At 37.9% G+C, this 18,674-nt stretch overlaps 1 protein-coding gene across 4 annotated transcripts in view; it reads left to right on the top strand.

Annotated features, from left to right (window-relative positions):
* ADAMTSL1 (ADAMTS like 1) overlaps nucleotides 1-18,674 on the top strand; it is a 1,221,418-nt gene that overhangs the window by 728,350 nt on the left and 474,394 nt on the right. For all 4 annotated transcript variants that reach the window (XM_060199610.1, XM_060199611.1, XM_007535759.3 and 1 more), the window contains one exon: nucleotides 5,642-5,769. In XM_060199610.1, coding sequence (XP_060055593.1) covers nucleotides 5,642-5,769 — 128 coding nt within the window. The remainder of the gene's footprint in view (nucleotides 1-5,641; nucleotides 5,770-18,674) is intronic.

Here is an 18,674-nt window from a genome sequence, read left to right on the forward strand (position 1 = left end):
GATAGTTCGGTATAGTGATCTCTCCACTGTGCATGGCTAAACCACAGGAAAAAAGGTTCCGTCATCACTGGAAGAGTCGCCCCTCTTTAATTTAGAAATGTGTGAGATCCATTTTGTATAGTCACATACACACAGATCCAGATGGATTCAGATGGGGGAAGAGAGGAAAGCAGAGGCTCAGGTGGCTTCTTGCTGAGCTTGAAACTTTAAGAACCACTCAGCCCTGTCCGCTAACCTAATAAGCAATTTTTGAAGATCTGCTTATAGAATAACTTGATCTATTTTTAAGACTTAAATTTTATAAAACCTATCAGCCATTTCCTTGTCACCTACTTTCATTATTGTTTGACCTTCTGTTTCAACATTCAGAAATATATTTTCTTGTGTGTGTGTGCATGCATGTGTGTCTGCACACAAATGTAACTCTAGAGGTTTTTTTGTTTGTTTGTTTTTAAACTGGGAGTTTGTACTTCACCATACAACATCTTTCATAAGTCCTGGATAGCCCATCCAGGTTTCAAGAAAAGAAGACTTTAGAAGGTCATTCTAAGGTTAAGTGTCTAATGAGCAATAAGATGTAGGAAAACTATTGCTTCATGTGCTTACTCAAAAGTGTTTAATTACTTATAGCTGTCATGCTAAAAATTGTTCACCTGAGGCTTGATTGCTGCAGTTGGCTCTGAAATCAATCACAAAACTATGAAATGTAAACCATGTTTAGATAAGTCAGTGAAATCATAGAGGTGACACCATTATGAGATTCCTGGAGTAAGAGTGGCTCTTCTAATTTTCTTTATTTTTTCTAGCAGGGTTATTGCTGGGGCTTAGTGCCTATAGAAGGAATCCATTGCTCCTTTGGCCATTTCTTTATTTCTTTTTTATTTGACAAGGCAGAGAAACTGAGAGGAGAAGAAGGAGGCAGAGAGGAAGAAAGAAAGAGATACACCACACAAGGAGATGGCTGCTCCATGAATGGTGGGATGTGCTATAATACTTCTCCTATGTCATCCTGTCTCTCTTGGAAAAATAATGCATGAAAAGTTGGACACAGGAAGCTTCTCTAAGCCATCACACATGAGAGAAGCCCGAGTTTACTCACCAGCACTGTATAAAGAAAGAAAATGACTGGAATAAATATAGAAAGCTTAGAATTTTGATTTAGAAGTAGTTGACATTGCTATTAGGCAAACCATTATGCAGCCTCCTTTGCTAGAAGCAGTTCAAAGTTTACACATAAAAAAACAATACTGTGAGTTGAAGAGGAATGCACATTCAAAACTGAAAGAGAAGTAAGCATGAGTCCTACCTAGGCAAGGCATCAAAGTTGTTTATATTAAAAGTTCTCTGAAAAACTTTAATAAGCAAAAACTACCACGTTTCAAATATCCAAAAGGCTTTGGTTGCTGAAATGTCATTTCTGGTTATAGATGTAAAAAACCTGCCACAGTTAATAAGGAGAACAATGACTTCACTTTCTCTAATATCAAATATGGATTCAATTGAAATATATTTTGTTTATCCCACATTTTAGAAGAAAACTTGTAGATATTTCTATGGTAGTATGCCATCTATCTCGAGAACAATGGGAACATGAACATATTTAATTGTGCTATAACTTTTAACTTGTGATTAAGTAAGCTTTTTTTTTTTCCAGTGAAATATAATCTTAGAGCTAGTTTAGTGTCTCTCTAGAATAATCACATAAAAATCAAGGAACTTTAGCTCAAAGTTAGAAACAGTTCATTTTTTTCTAGAAAAAAATAATGTCTTAACCACATATTATTTCTTATTTAATCTATTTATGTCTTTATTAGGTAGAGACAGAAAGAAAATGAGATGGAAAGGAGAAACAAGGTGGGGGGGGGGCAGGGAGAGGTGGATGATAGACCTCCACACTATCTTGCCATTTTGAAGGTTACTCTCTGCAGGTGAGCTTGAACCTGAGTCCTTGCACATTTGCGACATGGGCTCCTAGCAAGTGGACCATCACTCAGCCACCCATGCACTGTTTCTTAAATATCCAGGGAGCACCAATCTATGGATTTGGCATCAGATATTCTTATCTCACATGCAAATGGATTCATGTGTGAATACTGCATATGGAACATTCTTCTCAGTTTTGATTAGATTGTATCATAATTTATATTCACTTTACTCACTTTAATTACTTCATGAATTTTAGCATTTGTGATGTTGGTTTTTATGTCGGTAATTTTGAATTCAAGTAAAAAAAAAAGGAAATTGCATCATACAAACAAACCTATGTGTGTCATGCAAATACCTCAGTGAATCAGACAAATATGATTACTCTCTTAGTGAGGCATCTTTCTTTCACACAGAGTAAACAAAAAGAAAATCTGAAAATGTAAATGCAAAGGTTAAAACTCTGAAGAATGAATTTAATGGATGTATAGACAGAAAGACTTGGTATGTATACTTCAGTGGCACAATGTCTTTTCTCCCTTGCTGCTTTAATTATCCAGAGATAATACCACCAAAACTCTGTGATTACAGACTGACTTTATGAATTCTAGAAGCCAGGCTTTGAAGCTCAGTAAATGTTCTCTTTAGGTGATAAAGGTGTGGAGGGAAGCCAATTGTTTCTTCAACCAATAACCTGTCACATTTTATAGAAAACTCAAACTACTGACATGTCACAGAAACAGGCAAAAGCAATGTAGCAGGTGACTAGAGGGTCTCTTGTGGGAAAGTCAAGGTAGCCAAGTAACTGATACCTTAAGAATACAGTGTTTCAACTAAGCTCAACAGAAGAAAAAAATTACTAGTACTTTCACAGGGAATCATCACAATGTATAGCCTCAGTGCCCATATACGTTTATAAGTAGTACTGCTAATAATGCTACAGTGTGAACAATGGTTTAGGGAGTAGAATCTACATGTTACCATGTGCTTAGACTTAAGTTCAAGCTCCTTGTACCCATTTGCAGGGGAGAATCTTCAGGATTTAGTGTTTAATGATAGTGTTGACAATAGCGCAATTCACATATAGTGCATATTTTTATTTCCTAGTACCTTTTAAAATATACATTTTATAGACATATATATATATATATATATAGCTTTAATTGTGGTAAAACATACATCAATACATATAGCATAAAATTTACTGTTTTAATCATTTTAAGTATATAGTTTTGGGGCACTGAGTACATTTGCATTATTCTGTAAATATCACTCACCACCAACATTTTCATAACTTTTTCATCTTTCCAAACTGCAACTCTACAAACAAATAGCACAGCGGGTTAAGCGCACGTGGCGCAAAGTGTAAGAAAAGTGTAAGAATCCCGGTTGAGCTCCCGGCTCCCCACCTGCAGGGGAGTTGCTTCACAGGCGGTGAAGCAGGTCTGCAGGTGTCTATCTCTCTCTCCCCATCTCTGTCTTCCCCTCCTCTCTCAATTTCTTTTTGTCCTATCCAACAACAACGACAACAATAATATTAACAACAACAATGATGGACAAGGGCAGCAAAAGGAAAAAGGTGGCTTCCAAGAGCAGTGGGTTTGTGGTGCAGGCACCAAGCCCCAGCAATAACCCTGGAGGCAAAAAGAAAAAAAAGAAAACTTTCATTTCTCCCTTCTCCCTTCTCTATGTATCTGACAGCAATCAATTTACTTTCAGTCACCATGAATTTAACTACTCGGTGCTGTATCTAACTAGAATCCCACCATATTTATCCTTTTATTTTTGTCTCTTTTCACTTAACATAGTATCTTCAAAGCTCATTCATGGAGCATATGCCTGAATTATATTCCTTTAAAGCTGAATAATATCCTATTGCTTATATACCAGACATTTTGTTTATCCACTCATGTACTCACTGGCATGGAACTGATTTGTTACTTCTCACCATGGAGATATGTTTATTATTCTCAATTTACTACAAGAAACGGAAAACATAAAGAGATTATAACTAGGAATTTTTGAAGCCACTGTTCTACTCCAACTTGAGGAGGTCCACAGCCACTACACTTTTGCTTCTTTTGTAACTTTTTAGTATTAGTGATCTAACATTGGTTTGCAAAATTATAAGAGTGAAGGTATATAGCTTCACATATATATATATATATATATATATATATATATATATGTATAGATGTGTGTGTGTGTAAAACTCATAGTACTTGCCATCAAAGTTGCTATGTATCCTACCTACTCTCTAACAACCACCACAGTTTTCACGAAGTCTAAGAGGCTATTTGGTTATTTTTTCCTTTCCTTTTTTTTCTAGTATATATTTTTTGTTTTATTTTATTTTATTTTATTTTATTTTATTTTATTTTGTCAGTGCATGTGCTTGACTGGTCTGGGTGGACATTTTCAAATAGGCACACACTGAGAGGGAGAGACTCAACACTGAAGCTTCCTTCCTTCAGTGCTATAGTGCTCCTATGTGCTATTCTGGAGGCTTGAATTTGGGTTGTACACAAAGCAAAGCAGACACCCTCCCAGATAAGCTCTCTCACAGGCCCCTTGTTTGTTTGAGGTATTTACAATCCACATATGAGTGAAACTGCCTGGTAGCTGTCTTTCACACAATTATAATAGCATGATAATTATAGGTTATATTTGTTAGTGCTTTATTTTGGAATAAGTCCTCAAATACGTGCCACTAACCTTCTTATAGTATGTATGTGCATGTATAGTGCTATGATTGTATTTTGTCCACTTTTCAGAAAAGGAAATTGAAGCATAGGGAATTTACTTGTTTAACGACACATGATTAGTAAAAACAAACAAAAAAAAACACACATCCTGCCCAAACCCTGAGAGTTTCTTACTCCAGAGATTATTAACTATGGCACATGTTTTATTTTTGACTATTCTGTATAAGAAATGTGAAACACAGCATAGAGACCAAATGTAACACTTTTCTTAAAGTAAATGCTGATTTCATAGGAAGCAAGCACATCTATCTAAAGGCAATTTCCACGTAACTAATATTAATTAATGTAGTTAATTCTAGTTAACAAACCTTATTACTAGAGGTCAATAAGGAATCATGCTTTTGGGTGGTAGCACAGCGGGCTAAGTGCACATAGTGTGAACCACAAGGACCTGTGTAAGGAATCATACTGCCTCATAAAAATGGTTCATTGTGGGTCAGCAAGCTAACTGACTTGGATAGTGTGCTTGTTTTGTTCATAGGCCAGGGCTCACTCACCCAAGAGAAGATTGGATGCTGTGGTGTCTTTCTCTATGACTCTCTATCTATAACAACAACAACAACAACAACAAAACGTCAGTTGTATAAAATATTAAATTCTGAAAACAATACAGATAGGCCATGATCACCCCCCCCCCAAAAAAAAAAGTATCTCTGAGAGTAGTTTCCCTCTTCACAAAGACAGGGGTAGACCGGAAGGAACTTTATCTTACTTTAACCTGGATACCTATTTCTGGACCCCACTTCCATCTGTTCCACAGGTTCAATCCCTTAACCTTTTCCTCATGGCTGAGAAATTTGAATATCCCATTGCACACATTCATACATTATTAAATAGAAAATATATGGACACATTCTTACCCCAGTAAGTCTACCATGTATATGTCAGACTGTCCACATTTTAGAATACATTTTCAGGGGACCTAATACTGGCCACCCTCTTCTTTCTCACAGAGCTCCAGGACTGCTCGCTCAGAGGAAGAACGAGATGGTCTGTGGGATGCCTGGGGCTCCTGGAGCGAGTGTTCACGCACCTGTGGTGGAGGGGCCTCGTACTCACTGAGACGCTGCCTCAGTAGCAGGTAAGTCCTGTGTTGGGGACTGGGGCAAGGGAGGGTGGCATGCAGTGCTGGGGGCCTTCTAAGACTCAGAAGCAACAGTTTGGTACATATAGTTGTGGTTGTAGCCATTAAGAACATTTTTAAAAAATTAATTTATTTATAAAATGGAAACACTGACAAGACCATAGGATAAGAGGGGTACAATTCCCACCACTAGAGCTCCATATCCCATCCTTTCCCCTGATAGCTTTCCTATTTTTTAAGCTTCTGGGAGTATGGACCCAGGGTCATTATGGGGTGTAGAAGGTGGAAGGTCTGGCTTCTGTAATTGCTTCCCCACTAAAGATGGGCATTGGCAGGTCAATCCATACTCCCAGCCTGTCTCTCTCTTTTCCTAGTGGGGCAGAGCTCAGAGGAAGTGGGGACATATTGATGGGGACTTCTGCCCAGGGAAGTCTGATTGGCATCATGGTAGCATCTAGAACCTGGCGGCTGAAAAAGAGTTAACATATAAAGCCATATCAATTGTTGACTAATCACAAACTTAAAGGAAAGACTGGAATATTGCAGATGAATATTTGGGGTCTCTGTTTTGGAAATAGCTGGTAGGTCTATTTTAGGTATATTCCAAAGGGTCCATGACTTTATTCGATTTTGCCTGAGCAGGTAGACCCAAGCTGTTGTCTGGGGAGATGATGTCATGGCTGGAAAAAGGGCTAGAAAGCTGGATCAGGGAAGAGAGTAGCTCTCAAATATAGGAAAAGTATATAAAGTGTATTCTTGACTGTAAACCCCATCAATTTGATCTGGGGCCCATATGTAACCTCTACATTCCTGTAGGTCTGAACTCACATTCTGTGGTCATGAGTAAGAACAACAATTTCAGAACCCATCTGCTTTAGGTCGTAGATAGAGTATGTTATCTAATCCCCCTTCAGAGGATGGAACATTATCTACCATTGTTGATCCACATTGAGGGCAAAGTCCTATGGGGGCCACCAAAGGGGTCCATTATGCTGTTCCTGATGGAAATGACCAGTGATAATGGAGAGCTCTATTCAAGATCTAGGCTCATTGTGTCTCTGTGGGAATTCCAGGACTCCCTAACTAGGGCCCCAGATGATGGGGTTGCCTGATAGTGACTAGAGTCATCATTAAAGTATGCCAGTCTCTTGCTCTTATTCAGCTTTTGTAGTCCTTACTATGATAAGGTTAGCTTTGGCGTGACTGAAAGAAGTGTAATAGGAAGAGGTGAGGAGGGTATCTAGATCTAAGAAGAAACTATTTCAGTAGGTAATTTGTGGTGTTTTTAAGTCTTTCTACTTGCTTTCTACTTCACTTATTGATTCACTACAGACTATTGTGCGCTTTTGCTTTAATGTATATATTTTGTCCTAATTTATGGATACTTGTGTACATATGCCCTATCTCAAGGTACCTGGTCTATATCTAGGTTTTGAAGCTTTGTTAGGAAGTGAACCACTCGAAATAGATTAAGGAGCCTTGGAAAGGAAAGTTCTCACCCAGGTAATGAGGCTGAAGGGTTGACATTCCACTCCTGACATCTCTGGGCACATTCTGAAGTGAAGCATGCTGAGGTGGAACTCATTAAATAGGTTGTGATCAGCACATGAAGTATCAGTTGGTATGAACTGAGAGAAGCATGCAGGAAAGTGAGCCCCACTCTAGAGGTTCCAGGACTGGGAGAAATTTGGGGTTTATAGAGGAAGTGGGAGGTCTCTGCTGTCTTAGCGTTTAAGAAAGCAATAAATAGTTATTGCTATAATCAAATTATTTGGCAATTGGGTTGAATATGAAAATCCCATTCTTAGGGTTTACCATATCATACATAATCTCACCATAATTTGTCTTTTTATCATATATATATATATATATATATATATATACATCTAGAACCTGGTGGGTTCTAGATGATATATAGGTTGTGATCAGCAGATGAAGTATCAGTTGGTATGAACTGAGAGAAGCATGCAGGAAAGTGAGCCCCACTCTAGAGGTTATATATAATATATATATACGTATACATATGTATATATATTAAAGTAACACCACCAGTTGCTTCTGTTCTCCTGGTCTAAGCTTTTAGGAGAGTCAGCATTTCAAAGGCTCAGCCTATTGGTCTATGCATTAAAAAGTTACAGACATTCAATGAATTTTCTCCTCTCACATTAATTAAATAGTGATTTATATGACTACAGGTTAATAGGAGTGTACATAAACACCATTCCCACCACCAAAAGACTGTGTCCTGTCCCAACCCCCCCAACCCCCCAAGTGAAGCTGAGCATCCACCCTCACCTCACACAGAGATTTTTACTTGGAGCCCTACTCCCAAATCAGTCATTTCCATTTCTGTTCTTCTTCCTCAACTTTTGTTTATAAGTGGGATCATCCCATACTCATCTTTGCCTTTCTGACTTAGCTCACTTAACATAATTCCTTGTAGCTCCATCCAAGATGGGTCAGAGAAGGTGGGTTCATTGTTCTTAATAGCTGTGTAGTATTTATATACCACAGCTTTCTCAGCCATTCACCTGTTGTTGGACCCCTGGTTTGCTTCCAGGTTTTAGCAATAGCAATTTTACAAATTGTGCTGCTATGAGCATAGGTGTACACATATCTTTTAGGTTGGGTGTTATGGAGTCCTTGGGGTATATCTTTTAGAGAGGAATTACCGGGTCATATGGGATGTCTATGTCTAGCTGTGTGAAAGTTCTCTAGACTGTTCTCCACAGAGGTTGGACTAATTTACATTACGGCCAGCAATGTAGAAGGGTTCCTTTGCCCCCCACAACTTCTCCAGCATCTGTTGCTGCTGTCCTTTTTGATATATGCCATTCTCACAGGGGTGAAGTGGTATCTCAATGTTGTCTTTATATACATTTCTCTGACAATCAGTGACCTGGAGCAAATTTTCATATGTTTATGAGCCTTTTGGATCTCTTCTGTAGTGAATATTCTGCTCATATCCTCTGCCCATTTTTGGATGAGGTCATTTGCTTTTTTGTTGCTAAGTTTGGTGAGCTGTTGTATATTTTGGTTATTAGTCTCTTGTCTGATGAATGGCATGTGAAGCTCTTCTCCCATTCCATGAGTGGTCTCTTTGTTTGGGTTATGGTTTCTTTTACTGTGTAGAAGCTTTTCAATTTCATGTAGTCCCATTGATTTGTTTTTGTTTTAGTCTTCCTTGTAATTGGATTTGTATCATCAAAGATGTTTTTGAGTTCTAGGTGGAAAAGTGTTCCACCAATGTTTTCTTCTAAGTATTTGATAGTTTCTGGTCTAACATCCAGGTCTTTGATCCATTTGGAGTTGATTTTTGTTTCTGGTGAGATAAAGTGGTTCAGTTTCATTCTGCTGCATATTTCAACCCAGTTTTCCAAACACCATTTATTGAAGAGAGCCTCCTTCCACCATTTAATATTTTTGGCCCCTTTATCAAAAATCAGATTTCTATAGGTGTGGGGGTTTCTTTCTGGGCTTTCAATTCTGTTCCATTGGTTTGTGTGCCTATTTTTGTTCCAGTACCAGGCTCTTTTGATGATGATATCCTTATAATATAGTTTGAGATCTGGAAGTGTGATGCCTCCATTTCTGTTTCTTTTCATCAACATTGTTTTGGTGATTCTAGGTGTTTTCTGATTCCAGATAAATGTTTGTAGTTTTTGTTCTATTCTCTTAAAGAAGCGTGGTGGAACTTTGATGGGTATTCATTAAATTTGTATATGGCTCTGGGGAGAATATTCGTTTTGATCATATTAATTCTTCCAATTTATTAGCATGGGGTGTCTTTCCATTTTTTTTTTTTTTTGGTGTCATTTTCTATTTCTTTGAATAGCGACTCATAGTTTTCAGTATACAAGTCTTTCACCTCTTTGGTCAGGTTTATTCCTAGATATTTTATTGATTTTATTGTGACTATGAATGGGAGTGATTTCTGAATGTCCTCTTCTTTGGACTTAGTGTTTGCATAAGTAATACCACTGATTTTTGTACATTGGTTTTGTAGCCTGATACCTTTCAATGTTGTCTAATGACTTCCAGTAACTTTCTGCTGGGTTCTTTAGGTTTCTCTGTGTATACTATCATATCGTCTGCAAAGAGTAAGAGTTTGAATTCTTCCCTTCCAATTTATATTTCTTTGATTCCTTTCTCTTGCCTAATTGCTATGGCAAGAACCTCCAATACTATGTTGAAGAGTAGTGGTGATAATGGACAGCCCTGTCTGGTTCCTGATCTGAGGGAGAATGCTTTCAGTTTCAGCCCATTGAGTATGTTGTTGGCTGTAGGTTTGCTGTATATGGAGTCCAGTCTCTTGAGGAATTTTACATCTATTCCCATTTTTTTGTAGTGTTTTGAGCATGAATGGGTATTGGAGTTTGTCAAAAGCTTTCTCTGCATCTGTTGAGATAATCATGTGCTTTTGATTTTGCTTTTATTTATATTGTGGATGACATTGATTGACTTACATATACTGAACCAGACTGCATTCCTGGGATAAATCCCACTTGGTCGTGATAAATAATCTTCTTGATATACTGCTATATCCAGTTGGCTAGGATCTTGTTTAATATTTGAGCATCTGTGTTCATCAGAGATATTGGTATTTGGTTTTCCATTTTTGTTGTGTTTCTATCTGCTTTTAGTATCAGAGTGATGTTGTCTTCAGAGAAGGTGGAAGGGAGTGTTCCTGTTTCTTTGATGTTTTGGAAGAGCTTTAGAAATATAGGTATTGGGAGTCGGGCTGTAGCGCAGCGGGTTAAGCGCAGGTGGTGCAAAGCACAAGGACCGGCATAAGGATCCCGGTTCGAACCCCGGCTCCCCACCTGCAGGGGAGTCGCTTCACAGGCGGTGAAGCAGGTCTGCAGGTGTCTATCTTTCTCTCCTCCTCTCTGTCTTCCCCTCCTCTCTCCATTTCTCTCTGTCCTATCCAACAAGGACAACAATAATAACTACAACAAAAAAACAACAAGGACAACAAAAGGGAATAAATAAATAAAATAAATATTAAAAAAAAAGAAATATAGGTATTAGGGAGGCAGGTGTAGCGGGATAAGTGCACGTGGCGCAAAGTGCAAGGACCAGTGTAAGGATCCCAGTTCGAGCCCCAGGCTCCCCACCTGCAGGAGAGTCGCTTTCACAGGTGGTGAAGCAGGTCTGCAGGTGTCTATCTTTCTCTCCTCCTCTCTGTCTTCCCTTCCTCTCTGCATTTCTTTCTGTCCTATCCAACAGTGATGACATCAATAACAACAACAATAATAACTACAACAAAACAACAAGGGCAACAAAAGGGAATAAATAAATATTATTTAAAAAGGAAGTATAAGTATTAACTGTTTCCTGAAGGTTTTGTAAAGCCATCTGGCCCTGGACTTTTGTTGTTGTGAAGATTCTTAATAACTGTTTCAATTTGTTTTTCTGTGATTGATGCATTTAGGTTCTGTAGTTCTTCCTGGTTCAGTTTCGGAAGGGTATATGTTTCTAGGAATTCTTTCATTTCTTCCAGATTCTCTAGCTGGATAGCATATAGTTGTTCATAGAAGTTTTGCATGATTTTTGGGATTTCAGTCATACCTGTTGTGATATCCCCTCTATTGTTTACAGTTCTATTTATTTGAATCTTCTCCTTCTTCTTCTTCTTCTTCTTCTTCTTCTTCTTCTTCTTCTTCTTCTTCTTCTTCTTCTTCTTCTTCTTCTTCTTCTTTTAGTGAGTTTGGCTAAGGGTTTGTCAGTTTTATTTTTTCGGAGAATCAACATTTAAGTCTTCTTGATTGATTGCTTCTCTGATCATTATATAATGACCATTCCTGTCCTTTATTACTTTATTTAATTTAAAGTCTATTGTGTCAGAGATGAGAATGACTGTTCCTGCTGCTTTTTTGTGGTCCATTAGCCTGTATGCTAGTTTTCCATCATTTCACTTTAAGTCTGTGTTTGTCTTGTTGGGTCAGGTGGGATTCTTATAAGCAGCATATGTTTGAGTTGTGTTTTCTGATCCATCTCCCACTCTGTGCCTTTTAATGGGTGAGTTTAAACCATTTACATTTATTACTTTTTTTTTTTTTTGCCTCCAGGGTTATTGCTGGGACTCAGTGCCAGTACCATGAATTCACTGCCACTGGAGGCTATTTTTGTCTCTTTTCTAGCTCTTGTTGTTTTATCACTATTGTAGTTATTATTACTGTTGTTGATGTCATTGTTGTTGGATAGGACAGAGAGAAATGGGCAGGGGGGAAGAGTGGGGGAGAGAAAGATAGACACCTGCAGACCTGCTTCACCCCTCGTGAAGCAACCACCCTGCAGGTGGGGATCCAGGGCTCAAACTGGAATCCTTACTCTGGTTCTTGCGATTCATGCCATTGTGCTTAACCCACTGTTAACCCGCTCTACTCCCAGGATCCTTTCTTTATCCTTGATTCTTTTCATTGTAACTATGTATGTCTTGGTGTCTTCAAGTCTTGGTTGATTCTGTTTGGGACTCTCTGGGCCTTTTGAATTTTAATGTCCTTTCTGTTGTTTAGGTTGGGACGTTTTCTTCTATTATTTTCTCTAGAATATTTACTTATCCTTCCACTCTTTCTTCCTCTGGCAGACCAATTATGCAAATGGTACTTCTTTTGAGATCATCCCATATGTCTCTGTTATTATTTTCAGTGTCTCTCAATCTCTTTTTTAGCTCTTTTACCTCCTTCTTAGTTTTCTCTAGCTCATCCTCTGCCTGGCTTATTTTATTTTCTGCTTCTGTTAACCTGCGTTCCCTTCCCTCATCTTCCTTCTTCAGTTCATTTGCAATATTGGCTTATTCTGCTAATTGGCCTTTTAGCTCAGCTATTTCAGCTTTCAGTTCTCTAATTACCTCAAGGTATGTGGTATTTTCCTTGAAGGTCTCATCTGTTTTTTTCCCCATTTCTGATAGCCCTTTCCTCAATAGTTGCCCTCATTTCTGTAATTAATTGTTCCATTATTGTTTGGATAGTTCTCTTATCTATAATTGCTTCTGACTTATTTGGAGTTTCTCCTGGGGTCTTGTCCTCATTCATTGTGCCAACCGTTTTATTTGCTCTCAATTTGACCTTTTTTTTTTAATTGGTGTGGTTTGTATTTTCCTGTCCCTTCACTCTTCATTTGTATTGTGTGAGTATAGGCCACACTAAAGTCTTTTCTCAGATGAAGTCACAAACATAAGAAAGTACAATAGCAGCTGAAGCAAAGATTAATGCAGTTCAACCAAAGCCAAATAATCAAGCAATACCTGCACTCTAAAAACAAAACAATACAAAGGGAAAGAAAAGAAGGGGAAAAAATCAAGGAAAGGTAAGAATAGATAAATATGAAAATAAGCTGTCAAGTATAAATAATAAAGATAGTGGGAAGAGAATGAGAAGGAAAGAGAAGAGTGAGGTGGGGAAAAGAGAGAGAAGAAGGAGAAGGAGAAGGAGAAGGAGAAGGAGAAGGAGAAGAAGAAGAAGAAGAAGAAGAAGAAGAAGAAGAAGAAGAAGAAAGAAGAAGAAGAAGAAAGAAGAAGAAGAAAGTGTCTACTTTCAGTCAGATTTCTTCTAGTAGATAATTCACAAACAAGTGACCATGAATAAAAAAGAAAAAAATTAAAAAGCAGTGAAAGGAAGGAGATTTTTCAGATCAGCTTTAAGGAAAAGAGAAGTAGAGAAAAGAGGGGGGAGGGGAGTTCCTCTCAGAATGTGTAGCACACCCAATCACCTATCAATGAAAGAAGCAGCAATGGATACTTTTGCTCAAGTTGGAGAGATGGGAAAAGAGCCATGTACAAGTAATAATAATAATATAATAAAATTAAATAAAAATCCCTAACAGTCAGTCTGCAGATTGAACCATCACAGGTGGGCTCCACACAGCTTCGTCTCCTTCCTAAACCAAGCTAAAAATAAGCAATTGTAATTGGTAAACTCAAGAGTTAGCAGAAAAATACAGGCACTTTATTCCAAATAAGACTGAGGCCCTGATGGGTCATTCGGAAAGAGTTCCTGCTACCTTCAATGCCCTTTGAAAGACACCCCTCAATGGCACACCAGGCAAGACCATGACCTTGATTGGTCAGGTATTCTGTCACTCAGATAGAACTCCAGTTCCCTTCAATATTTTTTGAATGACACACATTTGAAAGAGACCCCTGCTGATGCAAGAATCTTGCTAAAGAAATTCCCTCCACAGGAGTCCCACCAGGAGTAGCTGGTGTGAGGGTTGGGAAGTAGCAAAACAGAAAACTCCCAGCCAATGTCCCTATTTCCTTTGTCCCTTTTAGGCCGTTGTTTGTCATCCCAAATATGGATTATAAGTCTCTTCTTTAGTGCTTGTCTGCCCACCCAGTGCACCCCTATCCCAGTACTGACCCAGAATTCCTACCCTTACCCGAACTTCCCAGTTTTGAAGCAGCCTCCTTAGAGAGCTTAGGCCATGGGATGTCTCAGAGTCACTATCTCCAAGTCACCAACCATTCAGAACATTTCCTGGCACACAAATCCAAGGGGAACAAAATAAATGGAAGGAAGATACAGAGAATTACATGTTTTCTTATACCCATCTCTAGCTAGGCACTTTTCTAAGCTTATATAACCAGCAGTGTAAAGTTTATCTCTTCTGTCAAGCAGGTTTTATAAGCTGTTTTTTTCATTAGAATTCAAAGGAGAATTTATTTTTAGAAATGAATGTAACATCTTTCATTTCATGTTATACTTTTTTGCATCTTTGCTAATAATTACAATGACAATTTAATACAGACATATTGAGTTTATGGTGTATTTTGTTGTAGCCAAATACTTTGCAACATATATATATATTACTGCTGTAATGGCCAGGTCCCCTATGTTACTCAGTTTAAGAAATAATGCATCTTGAATATAAGGAGATTTAGAATAATAGAAACAGCACTGTGAATTGGGGCACAGATGCTGAGAGCTGTGATGAAGATGGAAGTGGAAATGGCTAATGGCTTTTAACTGTAAGGCAAGAGCTGAGGTGTTAGAATGGAAAAACTTTACTTAGGATAGCAATAATCCAAAACTGCTTCTTGAGCTGTGTGGTCTATGACTAGATTTTTCTCCAAGCTATAAAATGTAAAGTACCATGGTAATATTTTTAATGAAAATTTTATTTGACAGTGAAAAAGTAAGTGCTTAATATAGCAAGGGAGAGATTGGATCAAAATAACCATATGAAATATAAAATAGACTATTTGTCCAACAGCTTTTCTAGAACTTTCATAAATAAGTAGCAGAAAGTGGTAGGATGCAGGTTCAGGAAAACGTCAAATTACTACACAAGTAGGAATGAGAATTTGTAGAAATCTGATTCCAAGACTTCTTTTTGTATCCTTCCAGTGCTGCATGGGTCATTCTAGTTATTAGGAATTCAGAAGATGCTATTCCATTAAAACACTAATAAGTAAGGAGCATTTGAAATCCATTTAGGTTCTAATGGAAATGACGTACCAAAGTGACCAAAACATATCTTGCAAACTATCATATCAGTTATGTTAATGTGTCATTCAGATGTTTTGGCCAATGATAATGACAGGCCTATAGGATTGCTATCACTGGCAAGTTTGTCTGTCTTTGGAGGATAGCATCACCTCAGGTCAGATCCCTGCTAAGAAGGAATAGACCTTTAATCCTTATGATTCACCTACTCTCTTAGATTTGAATATAATTTTTTCTAGGTTTGTACTACATGATACTCTATGACGATAACTGATAATGAGTACTTCAGTACTGTCAGAATTTTAATTTTGGAGCATTCCTCCAATATATTGAATCGTTTCCACAAATTAGCACACCTAAGTGTCCTTTCAGAATGAGCCAAAGCACATACCTCAGAAAATGAATTATAAAATTGTATGCATGCTTTCATATTGGCTCCATGATGTGAATGCTACCTTGGTGGGGGGGAGGGGTAGGTCCTTTATTGAGTGAATTACTGAGAAACAAGACTTAAGATATAAATTAAGGGGGTTAGGGGATAACTCACTGTATCAAGTGCATACTTTGTTGTGTACAAGGACCCTCATATGAGCCTCCAGCTACCATGCAGGAGTAATATGAAAAGGGGAAGGTTCACAAATAGTATAGCAGTGCTCTAGTGTCTCTCTCTCTCTTTCTCTCTCTTTGTCTCCTTCTTCATCTTTCACTCCGACCTTTCTCCCACTCACCTTCCTTCTCCCTCTCCGTTCCTTTCCCTCTCCCTCTTTCTCTCCCTCTTTCTATGGCTTTCACACTGTAGACGGAAAAAAATATATGCAAACGAATCTTCCAGGAGTGGTAGAATCATGTAAGTGTGAAACCTGAGTGAAGCCTTGGCAGAGGGGAAAAAAAAAAAGAATTTAAAATCACTAGTAAATGTATGTCATTTTAATAGTCACCAAATATTGGTGCTATATGATATTAAAAATATCATTTTGTCACTTAGTACTTTAAGTCCAATTGTTAAGGTTTTATTTTATGTGTCATTTCTTTCTGAATCACTTCATTGGGGGAATAATGATTTACAGGACAATTGTAGTCACATGAGTACAGTTCTTTATCTTTATCCTTGTTAAGTATATGTGCACCACACCCACCACGAACTGAAGTCTTCCTTCACCATTGTGCACTGATAGATGATGCCATTTATTATATACCTACATGATCTGAAAAGTATAGCATAAATTCTAAAATTACAAACTATAGAAAACATCCATACTTTGAGAAAATACAATTAGTAAACTTATAACAGTCTGAAAAGAAACGAAGAAAAATGGAAAATGGCAAGAGGTAGATTACTCATACTTTAGGGAATTAGCTAAGAAGAGAAAAGAAGAGAAGAGAAAAGAAAACATTCCAAAACAGATGGCAATTCCAGATCCAGCAGCAACATAAAGAAATATTACAAGAACAAACTGAATGACTGATTCAACCTGTGTGTTCTTTGTCTCACGAGACCCCAAATCAGCACACTAAGCATAAACTTATATCACATCAGAGATCCTATTGAAGAATGGGGTCACTACATAGAGACACACAAAGCACAGACTTATACTGTTACCATGATTCAGGAAAGGAAAAACTATGCGCATTGGCCAGAGTCAGTCATCTGTTCAAGCTCAGAATCTGAGTGGGAGGCAAAAATATCACATGAAAGAATCAAACATTGCAGTAAAGGTGAAAAATTGGGACCATTTTTTTCAGTCTATCATGGATGGTCTTCTATGATTTTTTTAAAATTCATTTTTAATGAGTAATGAACTTAATGGGTTTTTCTCTTAACTCTCCATTTCATATTTATGTGTCTAAATTCAATTTTTTTATTCCCCCTTTTGTTGCCCTTGTTGTTTATCGTCGTTGTTATTGCTGTCATTGCTGCTGGATAAGACAGAGAGAAATCGAGAGAGCAGGGGAAGAGAGAAGGGGAGAGAAAGACACCTGCAGACCTGCTACTGCCTGTGAAGGGAACCCTCTGCAGGGAGGAACCAGAGCTCCATCTGGGATCCTGATGCTGGTCTGTGTGCTTTGAGCCATGTGCGCTTAATCTGCTGCACCACCGCCCGTTCTCTCTAAATTCAATTCTATCACCTTGCACTCTTAAAAAAGATAGAAATTACATAAATGTGTAACTAAAGACCAGAAGATAGATGGAATGTGTGTAGTGACTTATTGAGAAGCCTCCAAATCAGCCTATGTAAACCCCCATCCACCTGCTAAATTTACTTCCCTGGTCAATCTGACAGCTCCAGTTTTTAGTAGCTCTTAGCACGGATATTTTTAAGTATATCAGCTAGTTTTTCTGTTTCCAATATAATAGAATGGTAAAGAAAGTTAAAATATATAAATTTTAGGAAAACAAGGCAACAACTCAACTTCTAAAGTCAGTTAATTGTGGGTGATAGCTTACAATGAAGCTTGGCTAGATTTCAAGTAGAGACTTTTTTTTTCCTGAGTGAAAATGTGAAGTAATGGGGGAAATTAGTGGAGGTAAGGAAATTGAAAATATAGACCAGCAAAAAATGTAAGGTCTTTAATCCTCAACCAGCAATTTTTTATTGATTCTGAGTATGAAAGCTTTGGCTAACAAGATACCAAGCAGAATCCTTTTCTTGTTTTCTCTTGACCTTATTCTGAGGCATATGGAAAGTAGGCAACTTGGTGTCCATAAATTCTGGTATTGGAGCATTTATAATTGCCTTTACCTACAACCTTGGTTAGATTATTAAAGGAAGGCACTATCTATCTGATTTTTTCTCTAGCATTTACTAATTTCTGGAAGGTTATATTAGGCTTGATTGAGTGGATGTAATGCAATGGTTGTTACTATCAGCAAGTAGTATATATAACTTTAATGTTTTGGTTTGTTTGTTAGAAAAGAGACTGAACCTACTCATTATATGATGCTCCTTTGTTCAGCTTATTGTTTTTTAAATATATATATTTTAAATTTTTAAAAAATATTCATTTTCCCTTTTTGTTGCCCTTGTTGTTTTTCATTGTTGTAGTAGTAGTTATTGTTGAAGGTGTCATTGTTGTTAGATAGGACAGAGAGAAATGGAGAGAAGAGGGGCAGACAGGGAGGGGAAGAGAAAGAGAGACACCTGCAGACCTGCTTCACCTCCTGTGAAGTGACGCCCCGGCAGGTGGGGAGCTGGGGCTTGAACCGGGATCCTTTACGCCGGTCCTTGCACTTTGCACCACGTTCGCTTAACCAGCTGTACTACCGCCCGACTCCCTTAAATATATCTTATTCATTTGTTTTAATTTTATAGAGAGAGGGAGAGGAGGAGGTAGGGAGCAGAAAAGAGGCCAGACAACTACTCTGTTCTGGATTATGGTGTTTTTGGGGATGGAGTTTGGAGCCTCAGGACTTTAGTCATGAAAGTCTTTTGCATAAATGTTATACTTTCTCCC

Source organism: Erinaceus europaeus, chromosome 10 (genome assembly GCF_950295315.1).
Source record: "Erinaceus europaeus chromosome 10, mEriEur2.1, whole genome shotgun sequence".
Lineage (NCBI taxonomy): Eukaryota > Metazoa > Chordata > Mammalia > Eulipotyphla > Erinaceidae > Erinaceus > Erinaceus europaeus.